This window comes from Podarcis muralis, chromosome 14, assembly GCF_964188315.1.
Source record: "Podarcis muralis chromosome 14, rPodMur119.hap1.1, whole genome shotgun sequence".
NCBI classification, from domain to species: Eukaryota; Metazoa; Chordata; class Lepidosauria; order Squamata; family Lacertidae; genus Podarcis; species Podarcis muralis.
Genome location: NC_135668.1, coordinates 41,555,182 through 41,569,394, shown reverse-complemented (window position 1 = coordinate 41,569,394; position 14,213 = coordinate 41,555,182). Strand labels below are relative to the sequence as shown.

At 45.0% G+C, this 14,213-nt stretch overlaps 1 protein-coding gene across 1 annotated transcript in view; it reads left to right on the top strand.

The window, feature by feature from the left end:
* Positions 1 to 11,005: 11,005 nt before the first annotated feature.
* SMG1 (SMG1 nonsense mediated mRNA decay associated PI3K related kinase) overlaps positions 11,006 to 14,213 on the top strand; it is a 74,558-nt gene continuing 71,350 nt past the window's right edge. Inside the window, exon 1 of the mRNA XM_028706847.2 lies at positions 11,006 to 11,407. Within this exon, the coding sequence (XP_028562680.2) occupies positions 11,310 to 11,407 (98 nt within the window). The 5' untranslated portion in view covers positions 11,006 to 11,309. The remainder of the gene's footprint in view (positions 11,408 to 14,213) is intronic.

Sequence of the window (14,213 nt, the reverse complement as noted above, 5' to 3'; positions counted from 1 at the left end):
AGGTTATTTTTTAGAGAAATAACTATTTTATTGAAAGCTTCTTTAACTGAGAAAATTTAATTGTAAAAATCAGTTTACACATACAGTATTGTATATTTGTAGGACTTATTATAATTTTGGATTATGTAAAACATATACTTATTTCTAATTTCATATGCGTATATTTCATACATACATAGCCTAATGAGTCTGCCGCACAACCTCGTTTATTGCATCCGAAAGGGGATGTTCTAATTCATTCCTGAAGGTTTTATAATGTTCTGCAATGAAGCCTCGTGCTGCAGGTGTGCTCTATTGACTGCCGTTCTGTAATGACTCTTCTGGGCCCTGCAATTGTCATTGGGCTTTTTAAATGTTCAATATCTGTTTCAATTAAACCGTTTACTCTGAACCCGGTGGGATGTGCTATTCAGTAGGCAATGGGTGGTCCTGTTAATTGATTAATTCATTAATCAACTGCATTTCATACAATGAATGAGCTAAGATTCGTTTCCCCGAGTGTCTGTAACTTACCTTACCTGCCTTGGAGATACAGAAACTCAAATGACAATGAGTGTGCAGGTTCTAGAGGTCTTAATCAGACTTGCTTGCATAAACAATGGATGCTTTCCATAAAAAAAACCCCTCTGACAACATGTATAAAAATAAGAATCACATATTTTGCTTTGATCTCTTTTTAAGGCCCTGTTCAGGGAAGTTTTTAATGTATGATATTTTAGTGTTTTTTGGTTTCTATGGAAGCCGCCCAGAGTGGCTGGGGAAACCCAGCCAGATGGGCAGGGTACAAATAATAAATTATTATTATTATTATTATTATTATTATTATTATTATTATTATTATTATTTTGCCTCTGGCCTTGCCCACCACTGAGAGGTGTTCCTCGCGAAGGCTGTTCATGGAGGAATCTGACCCCTAGACAGAAAATGGTGCCCCACTCCTGTCTTATGTGAATCTGTTCGTCCTTGAAGATGGACTGCTCTGCCCTTCCTGACTTCTCCTGCTCTGCCCCCTTGCCTTTTGAGGCACAGCTGATGGCAACATGCAAAAGGACACACACACCCCACATGCACCTTGTACATGCCAAAGAGGTTATCTTCACCTGGCAAATGTCAGAACTGCTTGGTGTAGGTTGTATGAGACTAAGAAGTGTCCAAAGTTTACATTTTATATATCTGTAGGGAAAGCTAGCCATCTGCTGGTGAGTGCAGGAACTACATAAAAGCTATTTTTGTTACATTTATTCTTGATAGTAAAAGGTAAAGGGACCCCTGACCATTAGGATGACGGATGGCTCTGGGGTTGCGGTGCTCATCTTGCTTTACTGGCCGAGGGAGCCAGCATACAGCTTCTGGGTCATGTGGCCAGCATCACTGGCGAAACCAGAGCAGCGCATGGAAACGCTGTTTACCTTCCAGTTGCAGCGGTACCCATTTATCTACTTGCACTTTGACGTGCTTTCAAATTGCTAGGTTGGCAGGAGCAGGGACCGAGCAACAGGAGCTCACCCAGTTGCGGGGATTTGAACCGCCGACCTTCTGATTGGCAAGCCCAAGAGACTCAGTGGTTTAGACCACAGTGCCACCCACATCCTTTATTCTTGATAGAGGAGCTACAAAAGGATGAGTGCTTTTTCATCACACAAAGGGATATGTTTTTCTTTCTATCTCTCTCTCTATCTATCTATCTATCTATCATCTATCTATCTATCATCATCTATCATCTATCATCTATCTATCTATCATCTATCTATCTATCTATCATCATCTATCATCTATCTATATCTATCTATCTATATCTATCTATCATCTATCATCATCATCTATATCTATCTATCTATCTATCTCTCTCTCTCTCTCTCTCTCTCTCTCTCTCTCTCTCTCTATCTATCTATCATCTATCTATCTATCATCTATCTATCATATCTATCTATCTATCTATCTATCTATCTATCTATCTATCTATCTATCTATCATCTTTCCCAGAGATTGTGTCCAACTGAGGTGATAAGATGACCAATTTCAAATACCTGAAGGCCTGTCAAATGGAAGACGGAGCAAGCTTGTTTTCTGGGTAGGACCCAAACAAATTGATTCAAAATACAATACAGGAGATTTTGACTAAATATCAGGAAGAACTTTCTGATGGTGATTGCTGTTCAACAGTTGGACTGACTACCTTGAAGGTAGTGGACTCTCCTTTAAACGAGGTTTTGAAGCGGAGTTTGGATGACCATCTGTCAGGGATTCTTTAGCTGTGATTCCTGCATTGCAGGGGGTTGGACTAGATGAACCTTGTGGTCCCTTCCAAGTCTACAGCTCTATGATTCTAAGTCCTACTCAGAGTAGAGATTAATGAAACTGAGTTAGGGCAACTTCAGAAAGCACTTCGTTCACTTTTACTGATGTTTCCTTACCTGATAATTTCAGTGTTTTATATGTGATCTTTCACATGATCTAGAAAAGCAGGGTTCCTGGTGTTCGAACACTTTATTTCTTCTTTGTAATGTTTTAGTTGCTCCGAATAAAACTTGCAACTACAGTAGTACCTCAGGTTAAGAACTTAATTTGTTCTGGAGGTCTGTTCTTAACCTGAAACTGTTCTTAACCTGCGGTACCACTTTAGCTAATGAGGCCTCCTGCTGCCACCGCGCCACTGCTGCACAATTTCTGTTCTCATCCTGAAGCAAAGTTCTTAACCTGAGGTACTATTTCTGGGTTAGTAGAGTCTGTAACCTGAAGCGTCTGTAACCCGAGGTACCACTGTACTCATGCCCCCCCCCCCGGACCAACACAACTCCCATCACTTTTTATTTTGTATTTTCTTTCCTTGCATTGTTTTAATTGTTCTTTAAGCTGCCTTGGGGACTATTGGTAGAAAGGCAGGGTCTGCTTTAAAAAACAACAAAAACAAATTTTAATTCCCACACTAGCTATTTCCCACAGGGAAGAAGAATGAGAAGGACATGCAAAATGAAAGCATGCCAAAGAGTCCTCTGATGGATGACTTGCAGAAGTAAAGCCAAGCCACCAGGAAAAAAATGTTTTTGAAAAAGCTCTTCCTCTCATAACTGCCTAAAACGAAGAGTAAATGTTGCTAAATAGAGAGAGTTGCAGCATCCCTTATGTAATAAGAACAACTAGATTCATTACGCAATGAATTAAGCACTTCATTGAACATTTTTTTCTTAGAAAAACCAAGGAAACAGGTATTATCTCCAGTGGTTTGACTTCACGCCCAAAGGCGCAGTCCTCCATCGTCCCCCGAGACAGAAGGATGCCAACAATTGAGTGGAAATTAGTGCAGGATAGGCCTGAGTTGACTTCGCAGGCTCATTACTATAAGGCCACTTGTGCAACATGCATTTAAAGCACTATGATTCCACCTTAAACAGTTCAAGGCTTTCCCCCAAAAATATTGGGAACTAGAGGGACACGAGTGGCGCTGTGGTCTAAACCACTGAGCCTCTTGGGCTTGCTGATTGGAAGGTTGGCAGTTCGAATCCCCGCGACAGGGTGAGCTCCTGTTGCTCTGTCCCAGTTCCCACCAACCTAGCAGTTCGAAAGCACACCAGTGCAAGTAAATAAATAGGTACCACTGCAACTAGAAGGTAAATGGCATCTCCATGCGCTTTGGTTTCTGTCACAATGTTCTGTTGTGCCAGAGGCAGTTTAGTCATGCTGGCCACATGACCCGGAAAGCTGCCTCTGGACAAAATAGTTGCCTTTGATTGGACTTAACCGTCCAGGGATCCTTTACCTTTTTACCTTTATTGGGAACTGTAGTTTCTTAAGGATGCTGGGAGCTGTTAGGAGACCCCCCATTACCCTCCCAGAGCTACAATTCCTGGGCTGCTTTAACAATAAATCCCTCTTGCCATGGTTACCAATGGTAATAAATAGATAGAAGTGGGGCTTGGTGGTTTTCTGTTTGGATGAACTGATTTGACGTGGAGGGAATTCTATCTTGTGAGCCTCCTGTTTGTGTCTGAAGTGATGTAGCCCACACACAGTTTCACCAGTTCGGTGAGAACTAGGTCTTAAGAAATGTTTGGCCTTCTGACAGAATTCTAACATTTCCCCCCCTTAAACAGAATTAATTGGGAAAAGAAAAGGAGCTGCGGTCTATATCTGACCGCGTCATGCTGAAGTGTGGTTGCAGTAAGCCTCATTAATTGCATTTATTTAATGTCAAAGGTAAAAAGGTTTGCTGAAAGTTGTACAGGTGGCTGGTTTTGTTAAATCAAAACCCCTGCCCAAAGTGTACTGCCTTTTCCCACGCTTGTTATTATGAACTCCAAATGCTATCTTCAAACCAGGAAATCTGAACTCGTGCATTCTAGTGGTTTTCTCCAGAGCTGGCACCTTCTTCTTCTTGAAAAGGTCACACTAGACATGACACAGTGGATCTGTGATAGAATCTCCTGGAGGTGTGTGGTTGGTTTTTTAAAAGTAATTAAAAGCAGCAGTAGAGAGTGGTGTTTTTTTTTTATAAGATCTGTTAATTGGGCAAGTTGTCTTTCCCTTCCATGATCTTTGCTCTTTCAGGGGTGAGAAGCTGAACTTCCTGAAGATGCTTTTGAATTAAATAAACAGTGCAAGATATCCTGCCCCCTTATAGCCTATATCTTTTCAATATCTTTATGCGCCCCCTTGCCCAGATTGTCCGGAGTTTTGGGCTGGGTTGTCATCAACCCATCTGTTTAAGGTTTGCCGCCCTGACTCGGCCCCGGACACACTGACCAGCTGCTTGGAAGCTGTGGCTGAATGGCTGCGTGGGAGCCGGTTGAAGTTAAATCCTTCGAAGACAGAGGTCCTTTGGCTGGGTCAGGATGACATGGGGTTGGGGGGCCAACTCCCATCTCTTGCGGGGGCTCAATTAGTGCCAGTGCCTTCTGTCAAGAGCTTGGGTATAAAATTCGACACCTTCCTTTCCATGGAGGCGCAGGTTGCAGCCACAGCAAAGGTAGCATTTTTCCATCTCCACCGTATCAAGCAGTTGGTCCCTTACCTTTCTTGCCCTGATCTGGCCACAGTGATCCATGTGACGGTCACCTCTAGGCTTGATTAATGTAACTCACTCTACGCGGGGTTGCCCTTGAAGCTGACCCAGAAACTCCAGCAGGTGCAGAATGCCGCAGCGAGGCTCCTTATGGGGTCCTTGCCACGATGTCACATTAATCCAGTGCTATACCAGCTGTGCTGGCTCCCGGTGGAGTACAGGGTCAGGTTTAAGGTGCTGGTTTTGACCTTTAAAGCCCTATGCGGCCTAGGACCCTCATACCTGCAGGATCGCCTCTCTTCGTATGCCCCGCAAATAACAAATAACAACAATAAGGTCCACAAATAACAACACTTTGGAGGTCCCAAGCCGCAAGGTGGTTAGATTGGTCTTAACTAGGGCCAGGGCCTTTTCAGTACTGGCCCTGACTTGGTGGAACGCTCTGTCACAAGAGACTAGGGCCCTGCGGGACTTGACATCTTTCCGCAGGGCCTGCAAGACAGAGCTGTTCCGCCTGGCCTTTGGTTTGGACTCACTCTGACCCTTATGTTTCCCTCCCCTTATGGTTTTGATTTATGGGCTACTTTTAAAATGAAGCTGCATTTTAAATTGTATTTTAACCTGCATTTTAATAAACTGTTTTTCTTTATTTGTTTGTTTGTTTTATTGTAATTTTATTGGTGTTAGCTGCCCTGAGCCTAACTCTGGATGGGGAGGGCGGGGTATAAATAAAATTATTATTATTATTATTATTATTATTATTATTATTATTATTATTATTAATTTCCATGCTTTTCTTTGCTGCATGTTTTGCCACGTTAAATCCCGGGTCTTGGCTTCCAGGATTTCCAATCTCTACCTAGTCAACAGAATTCTCCTCAGGCCGTACATTGACTCCTCCTTGGCCCTGCTATGTACCCAAAATGTTTTTGCTGGAGAGGAATGTGTTCCTCTGAGACTCTGATAAGGTCTCTTGCTTGTCTGGCGGGTGGATAGAGAGGGGTGTGTGAGTGTGAGTGGAAACTATCCTATTGCACAAAGGTAATATCTACACCGGACGTGGGTGGCGCTGTGGGTTAAAGCCTCAGCGCCTAGGACTTGCCGATCGAAAGGTCAGCGGTTCGAATCCCCACGGCGGGGTGCGCTCCCGTCGTTTGTTCCCAGCGCCTGCCAACCTAGCAGTTCGAAAGCACCTTCGGGTGCAAGTAGATAAATAGGGACCGCTTACTAGCGGGAAGGTAAACGGCGTTTCCTTGTGCTCGCCAGATGCAGCTTGTCACGCTGGCCACGTGACCCGGAAGTGTCTCCGGACAGCGCTGGCTCCCGGCCTATAGAGTGAGATGAGCGCACAACCCTAGAGTCTGTCAAGACTGGCCCGTACGGGCAGGGGTACCTTTACCTTTAATATCTACACCTGCTGCTTTGCCCCACCCACCAGTTGCATGTGGTCCCAGGAAGGTTGTCCAGAATGGAGTGTGGCTCCACACTCCAGAAAAAGGTTCCCCACCCCTACTGTGGGTGATAGACAAGATGCACATTCATCAGGGCTTAGAAACAAATTAGGAACCAATGAAAATGAAGCAATATCGGAATCACATGCTCCAAAGAAATATCATTATTTATACTCCGCTCATCTGGGCGGCCTACAACATATATAAAAACATCAAGTTTTAAAAACTTCCCGATACAGGGCTATCTTCAGAAGTCTTCTAAAAGTTGTGTAATTCTTTATCTCCTTGACATTTGAAGGGAGGGTGTTCCACAGGGAGGGCGCCACTACCAAAAAGTCCCTCTGCCTGGTTCCCTGTAACTTGGCTTCTTGCAGTGAGGGAACCACCAGGAGGCTCTCAGAGGAGGACCTTAGTGTCTGGGCTGAACGATGGGGGTGGAGACACTCCTTCAGGTATACAGTGGTAACTCGGGTTAAGAACTTAATTCATTCTGGAGGTCCATTCTTAACCTGAAACTGTTCTTAACCTGGGGTACCACTTTAGCTAATGGGGCCTCCCACTGCATGATTTCTGTTCTCATCCTGAAGCAAAGTTCTTAACCCGACGTACTATTTCTGGGTTAGCGGAGTCTGTAACCTGAAGCATCTGTAACCCGAGGTACCACTGTACTGGGCTGAAGCCATTTAGGGCTTTAATGGTAAGAAAGAAAGAAAGAAAGAAAGAAAGAAAGAAAGAAAGAAAGAAAGAAAGAAAGATCCTTTGTGATTATCAAAGTGGCTACACCCATACAATACATTTAAAGCTCAATGATACCATTTTAAACCTTCATTGTTTCCCCCAAAGAATTCTGGGAGCTTTAGGTTGTTATGGGTGCTGTGAGTTGTTAGGAGATTCCTTGTCCCCTCATAAATACAGTGCTCAGAATGGTTTAACAATCAACTCCTCCCTGCAGGGAACTCTAGAAATTGCAGCTCTTTGAGGGGAGTAGGGGTATCCTGACAACTCTCAGCACCCAAAAACAAACTACAACTCCCAGGATTCTTTGGGGGAAGCCATGACTGTGCTAATGTATGGTGTGAATGTGGCCAATGTTTGAAAATCAGTGACAGCCCACTCATGAGGCAAGGTGAGGGAACCACCTCAGATGGCAGGATCCACTGGGGCAGCAGATCCCAGTGTTGATCTTTCCCCCTGCTTGTTCCTGATGTAGATATTCCCTCTCTCCTTGTTCCCTGGCAGGGAGGGAAGCACCATTCTGCGGTCTGCCTCAGGTGCCAAAATGTCTTGGGCCAGGCTCTGTTGAAAATGCACGTGCAGTTTCAGCCTTGCTCTGACTCTGCTTGCACAGCACTGGCTGCTACTCTGTTGCTCCGTTGAATTGGGACCCATTTTGTGAAGAATCAAGAATATACCCTGCCTATGTTTCTTCAGTAGTTTGCAAGTATAGAAGGTCCCAGGTTCGGTTCATGGCATCTCCAGGTAGGAATGAAACCCTGGATAGCTGCTGCCAGCCAGTGTAGACAATACACTGGACCAATGTTCCAGTTTCCTATGCTAATTTTAAGGTAAGCAGCCTTGCCAAGGCTATTGTCCTGAAAGGTGGCTTAGAAATATTTGAAATAATAAACATAATAAAGTTTGACCTTAACAAGATTTCTCATGAAATAAAGAGAGGTAAGCCCATGGTTGTGCCCTTTTCTACATGTCTCCAAAAATAGAGCAACGGCAAATGTATTAATATAGACCTGTGTTATCATAGTTTAGTTTATAGACCTTTTCTTTGTAAAGGAAGTGTTATTGTTTTCATTACTATACTCAAACGACTCTCTTGCTTTCTCTCTCGGGAAGTGGTCAAGGATATTGTTTCATATTTTCAGTGCAGACATCTTGGTTCCAAATTATGAACATGGTTGCCAAGGAGACATATCACCACCAGAATGCATATTTTCTTATATTTAGCATTTTCTGTGCAATCCAAACCCTGGACTCTCTCCAGGTCAGAGGGAGTTTCACTATGGTAGAATTCCCACCCCAGTAATAGAGAGTCTATGTGGGTGGAAATTCCCTGCTGCTCTTGGAACTCCCTCCTCTCCCCATGGGCAGCCCAACTGATGGGAGATTATGTCCACTGTCAATCTGCTGGGAAGGTCACCCCCAAAATGGGGTTTGATGGAGGCAGAGAAGGGGCATGTCAATGGGGGTGTGTGTGCCTGGCAGCACATCCAACCCCCTGCAGATGACAGCCATACCCTTACAACCAATTGGATCCTATACCAATGAAAGGGTTGGTGGAAGGAGGGCTTGCTCAATAGGAAACAACAGGTGGGCCTGATTCAAGAATTATGGACTGCCCCCTTCCCTGGCTATGCCCATTCCCATGCTGACACAGGAGCATTCTGGAATATGGCAGAGGCTAGTTGCCACATGACCATGGCAGGATATACTGTAAACCCTACATGCACCAGATGCAGCTCATATGACACCTCATCTGGTGCAGGATTATGCCTTGCACACTCCTGGTGCAGGGACTTTTGATTGCAAGAAGGGGAGCTCTGGGGAAGAGGCGCCGCTCTCAGGAGCACTGAGTGCAAAGCTAGCAAGGTTGTCACCCAGTTAAATAAATCCTAGTTCATGTGTCTAACTGACAGATTCAAGCTGCATAATTTTGCAAATGGGAAAGCACCCAAAAATTCTAAAGAAAAAGCCTGCTTCCTTTGTTTGCTTTTTTTTTTTTTTAGATTTTGTGTGTTGCAGCAGGCATCATCCTCACACAGGAAGAACTGTCTCTTGTAAGGTGGAGCTTACTATCTGCAGGTTGTAGGTGTGTTTTAAATAAGAACTATTATTTAAAACTTTAGTTATAAAAATATGACTATTCATTAATTGAGTAATCTAAGAGGTTTTAACTTCACCAGGCCCTGATAGCTATCTCATTTAAAAGCACAGAAAGATACCATGCTATCTGGCAACCATATCTGAGCTCCCATTGACAAAATTGACCATCCTGACTTATTAACCAAGAATTTGCCTAGCAAAGGAATGGTCCACAAGGAGCCATAACAATGTACGACTTAGAATCCCAATGCTTTATAGTCATTTGGAGAGTTCTCAGTTCAGATCTCACCTTAGGCATACACCCAGGTGTTGATCAATCTTATATACGTCTAAAATGTGAGACCCACTGAATTCAATAGGACTTACAGGTGAGAAAAGGAGCTGTCTTATCCATGATTTTATGCAAAACGCTGTTCTCTTAGCCTAACAACATAGAAAATAAGACTGGCTGACCTCTGGGAAGCTACCGAGATTATTGAGATGTCAGTGTGATATTTACAATGCAGTCCAAGGGCAAGAGGTGTGTCTAGATGCTGGGTTTGGGGAAATCTCATGTAAGAATCCTGAAGATTGATTAGGAGCTACATTCATGTATCTAGCTTTTACTTCCCTCCCACTCCAAGTTGATAGTTCTAGTCATATGAAGTCAACAATGGTTCAGAAAGTGGCAACCAAAACGATCAAGGGGGCGGAGCAACTTCCCCACGAAGAAAGGTTGCAGCAATTTGGCCTTTTTTAGTTTAAAGCAGGTCACATTGTAGAAATGTATGAAATTATGCACGGCACAGAGAAAGTGGAATGAGAAGTCCCCGTCCCCCCCGTCTGATAACACTAGAACCTATGGATATGTAACGAAGTTGAATATTAGAGCAGTGGTCTTCAACTGTTCCACCTCTGACTCCTATCCTGCAACACAGAACCCACCTTCACATATTCACTTTTCAATTTATACTTAACAGTGCTAATAAGGCAAGACACGGCCAGTTTACACCCCCCTTTTCCTTATTGTTGTTTATTAGATTCATAAGCTGCCTTTCCTCCCAAAGGAGCCCAGAGCAGCAAGCATTACCATGGAATTGCCCAATGGGCGGAGGACCTCACAGCCCTTCCTTGTGCTGAATTTGAACGTATTTCATACGGCCATCAGCCTGACCCAGCACCCTTTTTTTCCTTCTTCAATTTATTGAATTTATACACCGCCCTATACCTGTAGATCAGTGGTTCATAGAACGAAATCAAAATAGAAAACCACAAAATATATAATCAAAATAAAAACAACCACCCTATAACCCCCCCAACCACATTTTAAAAGAGGATGTCCCTGATGACGCCAGTTCTGCTTGCAGATGCCCATATGGACATTTTGGAGGGGTTGCAGCACTAACACACGTTTAAGATGTTTGCACTGACGGTGACTGTATCCTAATTATTTTTTGTTCCTGGCATTGCTTAAATACTATTTTTGGTTTTATCGTCTGTATATTCCTCTCTGTCATTTGTTAAATATGTCCATTATTATTATTATGAATCTGACAGCTAGAGAGAGCTGTGGCTGCCATGCCCTGAGCAGAGAGGTAGGAACGGGAAGAACCCAACCCTCCCCTTCTCCTCTCACGACTCGGCCAGAGCAGCGGCCGTCCCATGATGCTCCGCGGCAGGCGGTCACCTCGGCTCGTCTCGGCCTGCGTTCCCGGCATGCCGCGCGCGGGCCCTCGCCTCAGCCTGCTGGAATCAGGCGGCAGCAGCAGCAGCAGCACTACTAGCAGGCGGGGCCGCCGTCGCTGTCGTCGCCTCCTCCTCCTCCGCCTCCCCGCCTCCCGTGTGAGACAGCAGGAGGAGCGCCCGCCGCCTCAGGAGGAGTAGCCACCCCGCCGAGCCGCAGTAGCCGCTCGCCTCCATTACCGCCGCTCTTCTTGCTGCTGCTGCTACTATTATTGTTGTTATTGCCTCCTCCTCCTCCTCCTCCTCCTCCTTCCCCTGCCGCCGCCGCTTCCCCGGCCGGCCATGCCGTCTCGGGCAAGGTAATGAGCCGCAGAGCCCCGGGGTCTCGGCTGAGCGGCGCTTCTTCCTCCGGCACCAGGCAGCACTATCACTCGCGGAGCTGGAATGACTGGCAACCCAGGTGGGCGAGCGGGCAGGCGGGTGTCTTCTATGGCGGAGGCGGCGGTGCGGCCTAGGGTCTGAGGGCAGCGTGCGGGTGCCTCCCTCGCTCCCCTCAGCCTTGGCAGGGCTCGGGCCAGGGAGGAGGCCCTGAGGCAGGAAGGGAGCCGGCCGCCCTGCGTGGGGTGGGGGTTGAAGGAAAGTTGCCCTCTCATGCGCCCACCCGCCGCCACGGCAGGGCTCGCCTGGCGCGGCCTAGCGCGGAGAGGGAGAGGCTGGCCGCCTCGGCCCGTGTTGGGGATCGTCGGGGCGGGAAGGAGGAGGTGGCAGGAGACGGGGGAAGCCCTTGCAATGCCTCTCCCTCGCGGCCTACTAGGGAGGGAGGTCGCGGGGCTTCTCCTACTGCCGCCGCTTCTTCGGGTTGGTTGTGAGGCCTAGGGAGGTTTAAAGCGGGTGGGCAAATGTGTGTGTGGAATCCCACCCCATGTCTTCCTCGGTTCCTTTCTTGTGTCTGTGTCTCTCCACCTCCACCCTTGTTGGCAGGGCCTCCGTGGAGATACTGGTTCCGGGTACGTGTGTGTGCGGGGAAGTTTGCTTTCACTCTCTCTCTGCATGTGTGTGACAAACCCAGTGGGCTGGTTGGAGGTAATAGGCCCCTTGCGTGGTGGGGTTTTTCCTAATTCATAGACCTTTTATTTCTGGGGTGGGCAAGAGGATTTGGCATGGGGTGGGTGGGAAACTTGTATATTGGGGGGAGTTTTTGTACGAAGAGGTCCTGCCTAGGAGGTTGAACTCGGTGGCTTTTATGTACCTTCCCATCCAGATGTGATTCTACGAGTGGGTGGGATAATTTATAGAGAGGCACACACCCCTCCTTGCCAGTTGAGGAATAATAAATATTAATGGGCTCTGCAAAAGCTGATGCCATAACAAATGCTGCAGTAGAGCAAAAGCATGAAATACAGCATTTATACCCATAGTAGAGGACTTTGGGTTGGGATAGGTAACCTATGGCCTTCCAGATGTTGCTAGACTCTCAACTAAAATCACCTCTGGCCATTGGCCATGCTGGCTGGAGCTGATGGGAGTTAGGATCCAGCAACATCTGGAGGGCCACAGCTTTCCCAGCCCTTGCGCCAGGTACCGTTTCCATGCACGTTCCCATGCTCTGCTTCTGCAGTTCTCCTTCCTATGATTGATGGAATTTGAATTAATTGTTCATTGGATGCCTTCATCCACTGGGTTAATTTCACAGGACTTTGGAGTTGCAACTTTGTTGTCTAGATGGTAACTTGTTGATACTGTCTAGACATAAGGAAGGCCTGGTGACTCAAGGATTTAGTTTCTAGTTCAAAATGCATTTACAGTACTTGAAAGGGTTTGAAACTATTAACTCTTAAATTTGGGTTTTTTAGATTGCTTATGATGCTGTTAGATTTTACATTGAATCTAGTATTTTAAATGGGTGATAAAATTAAATCCTTAATGGTTCAGATTTTCTATTTTTAATTTTAAAATTTGTCATAATTTGGTCTAATATGCTCACTATACTTAGGTACTCAGGACGTATCTTTTCACTTGCGGCACATTGGTGACATCAAAGTGCATGTAGGCTGTAGTGCTATACACACTTATTTGAGTTCTGTTAAACTCTAGGACTTCGGAATAGATTTTTTTAGGGTTATGCTATTTGTATCAATGTTAAAGAAATGGATGTGAGGTGATAATGTCATGTACCTAAATGATGATAAGATTTATTTATTTTATTTATTCCACAACATTTATATGCTGCTTGTTTGTTTTAAGACCTCTAAGCAGTTTACAAAAAATAAACATTGGTTCTGTTCCACGTTTTCAGGTGTGTAAAAATAATAGTTCAGTTTAGCTTGTCAATAATATGGAGATAAATCATTTGACATCTCCATAAAGGGCAAATGAGTTTTGTACTGCAAATTAGTATCCAAGGAACTACAGTGATACCTCAGGTTAAGTACTTAATTCGTTCCGGAGGTCCCTTCTTAACCTGAAACTGTTCTTAACCTGAAGCACCACTTTAGCTAATGAGGCCTTCTGCTGCCGCCGCGCCGCCGGAGCACGATTTCTGTTCTTATCCTGAAGCAAAGTTCTTAACCTGAAGCACTATTTCTGGGCTAGTGGAGTGCGTAACCTTAAGCGTATGTAACCTGAAGCGTATGTAACCCGAGGTACCACTGTACTTGGGCATGGCCAGTGTGGTTTTTTGAGCACTAAGAAGAGCAGGTCCCCATGTCATACCACAGTCTGCTCATGAAAGTCCCCTCAGTTTAAAAAATGATTTGCTATGTGACATGTGGGGTTACTGTTAAAAAGAAACATGTAAGTAGTTCCCCCCCCAAAAAACTGGATACTTATCTCTTGGTCTCCAGTTTTCCCAGTAGCATTTATTTAGTGGTGTAGTGGTTAGAGTGTTGGACTAGGACCAGAGAGTCAACAATAGAGAGTGCAGGACATGAGATTGCTCCTAAAGCCAACACTGCTAAACCGCAACATAGAGGGGTTTGTTTGTAAGGCAACAACAGTGTTAAACAGAATGTTGCTAATCTTTTTGAATAATGGAAAGAGAGAAGTTATAAATTAATGATGAGAGGCTAAACTGAAGGCACTGTATAAATAAAATTGCATCAATGTCATAATCGCATTTGAGAAAAATCACTTAAAATGCATGTTGGCAACAAGCTTGATGTAATCGGTCCGAGAACCAACTTCATCCTTTCAGATACATAAATGATACTGCTAAGATACACAGTACTCCAGTTTGAATGTATTGTAAATGAAGTACAAACTTCCAT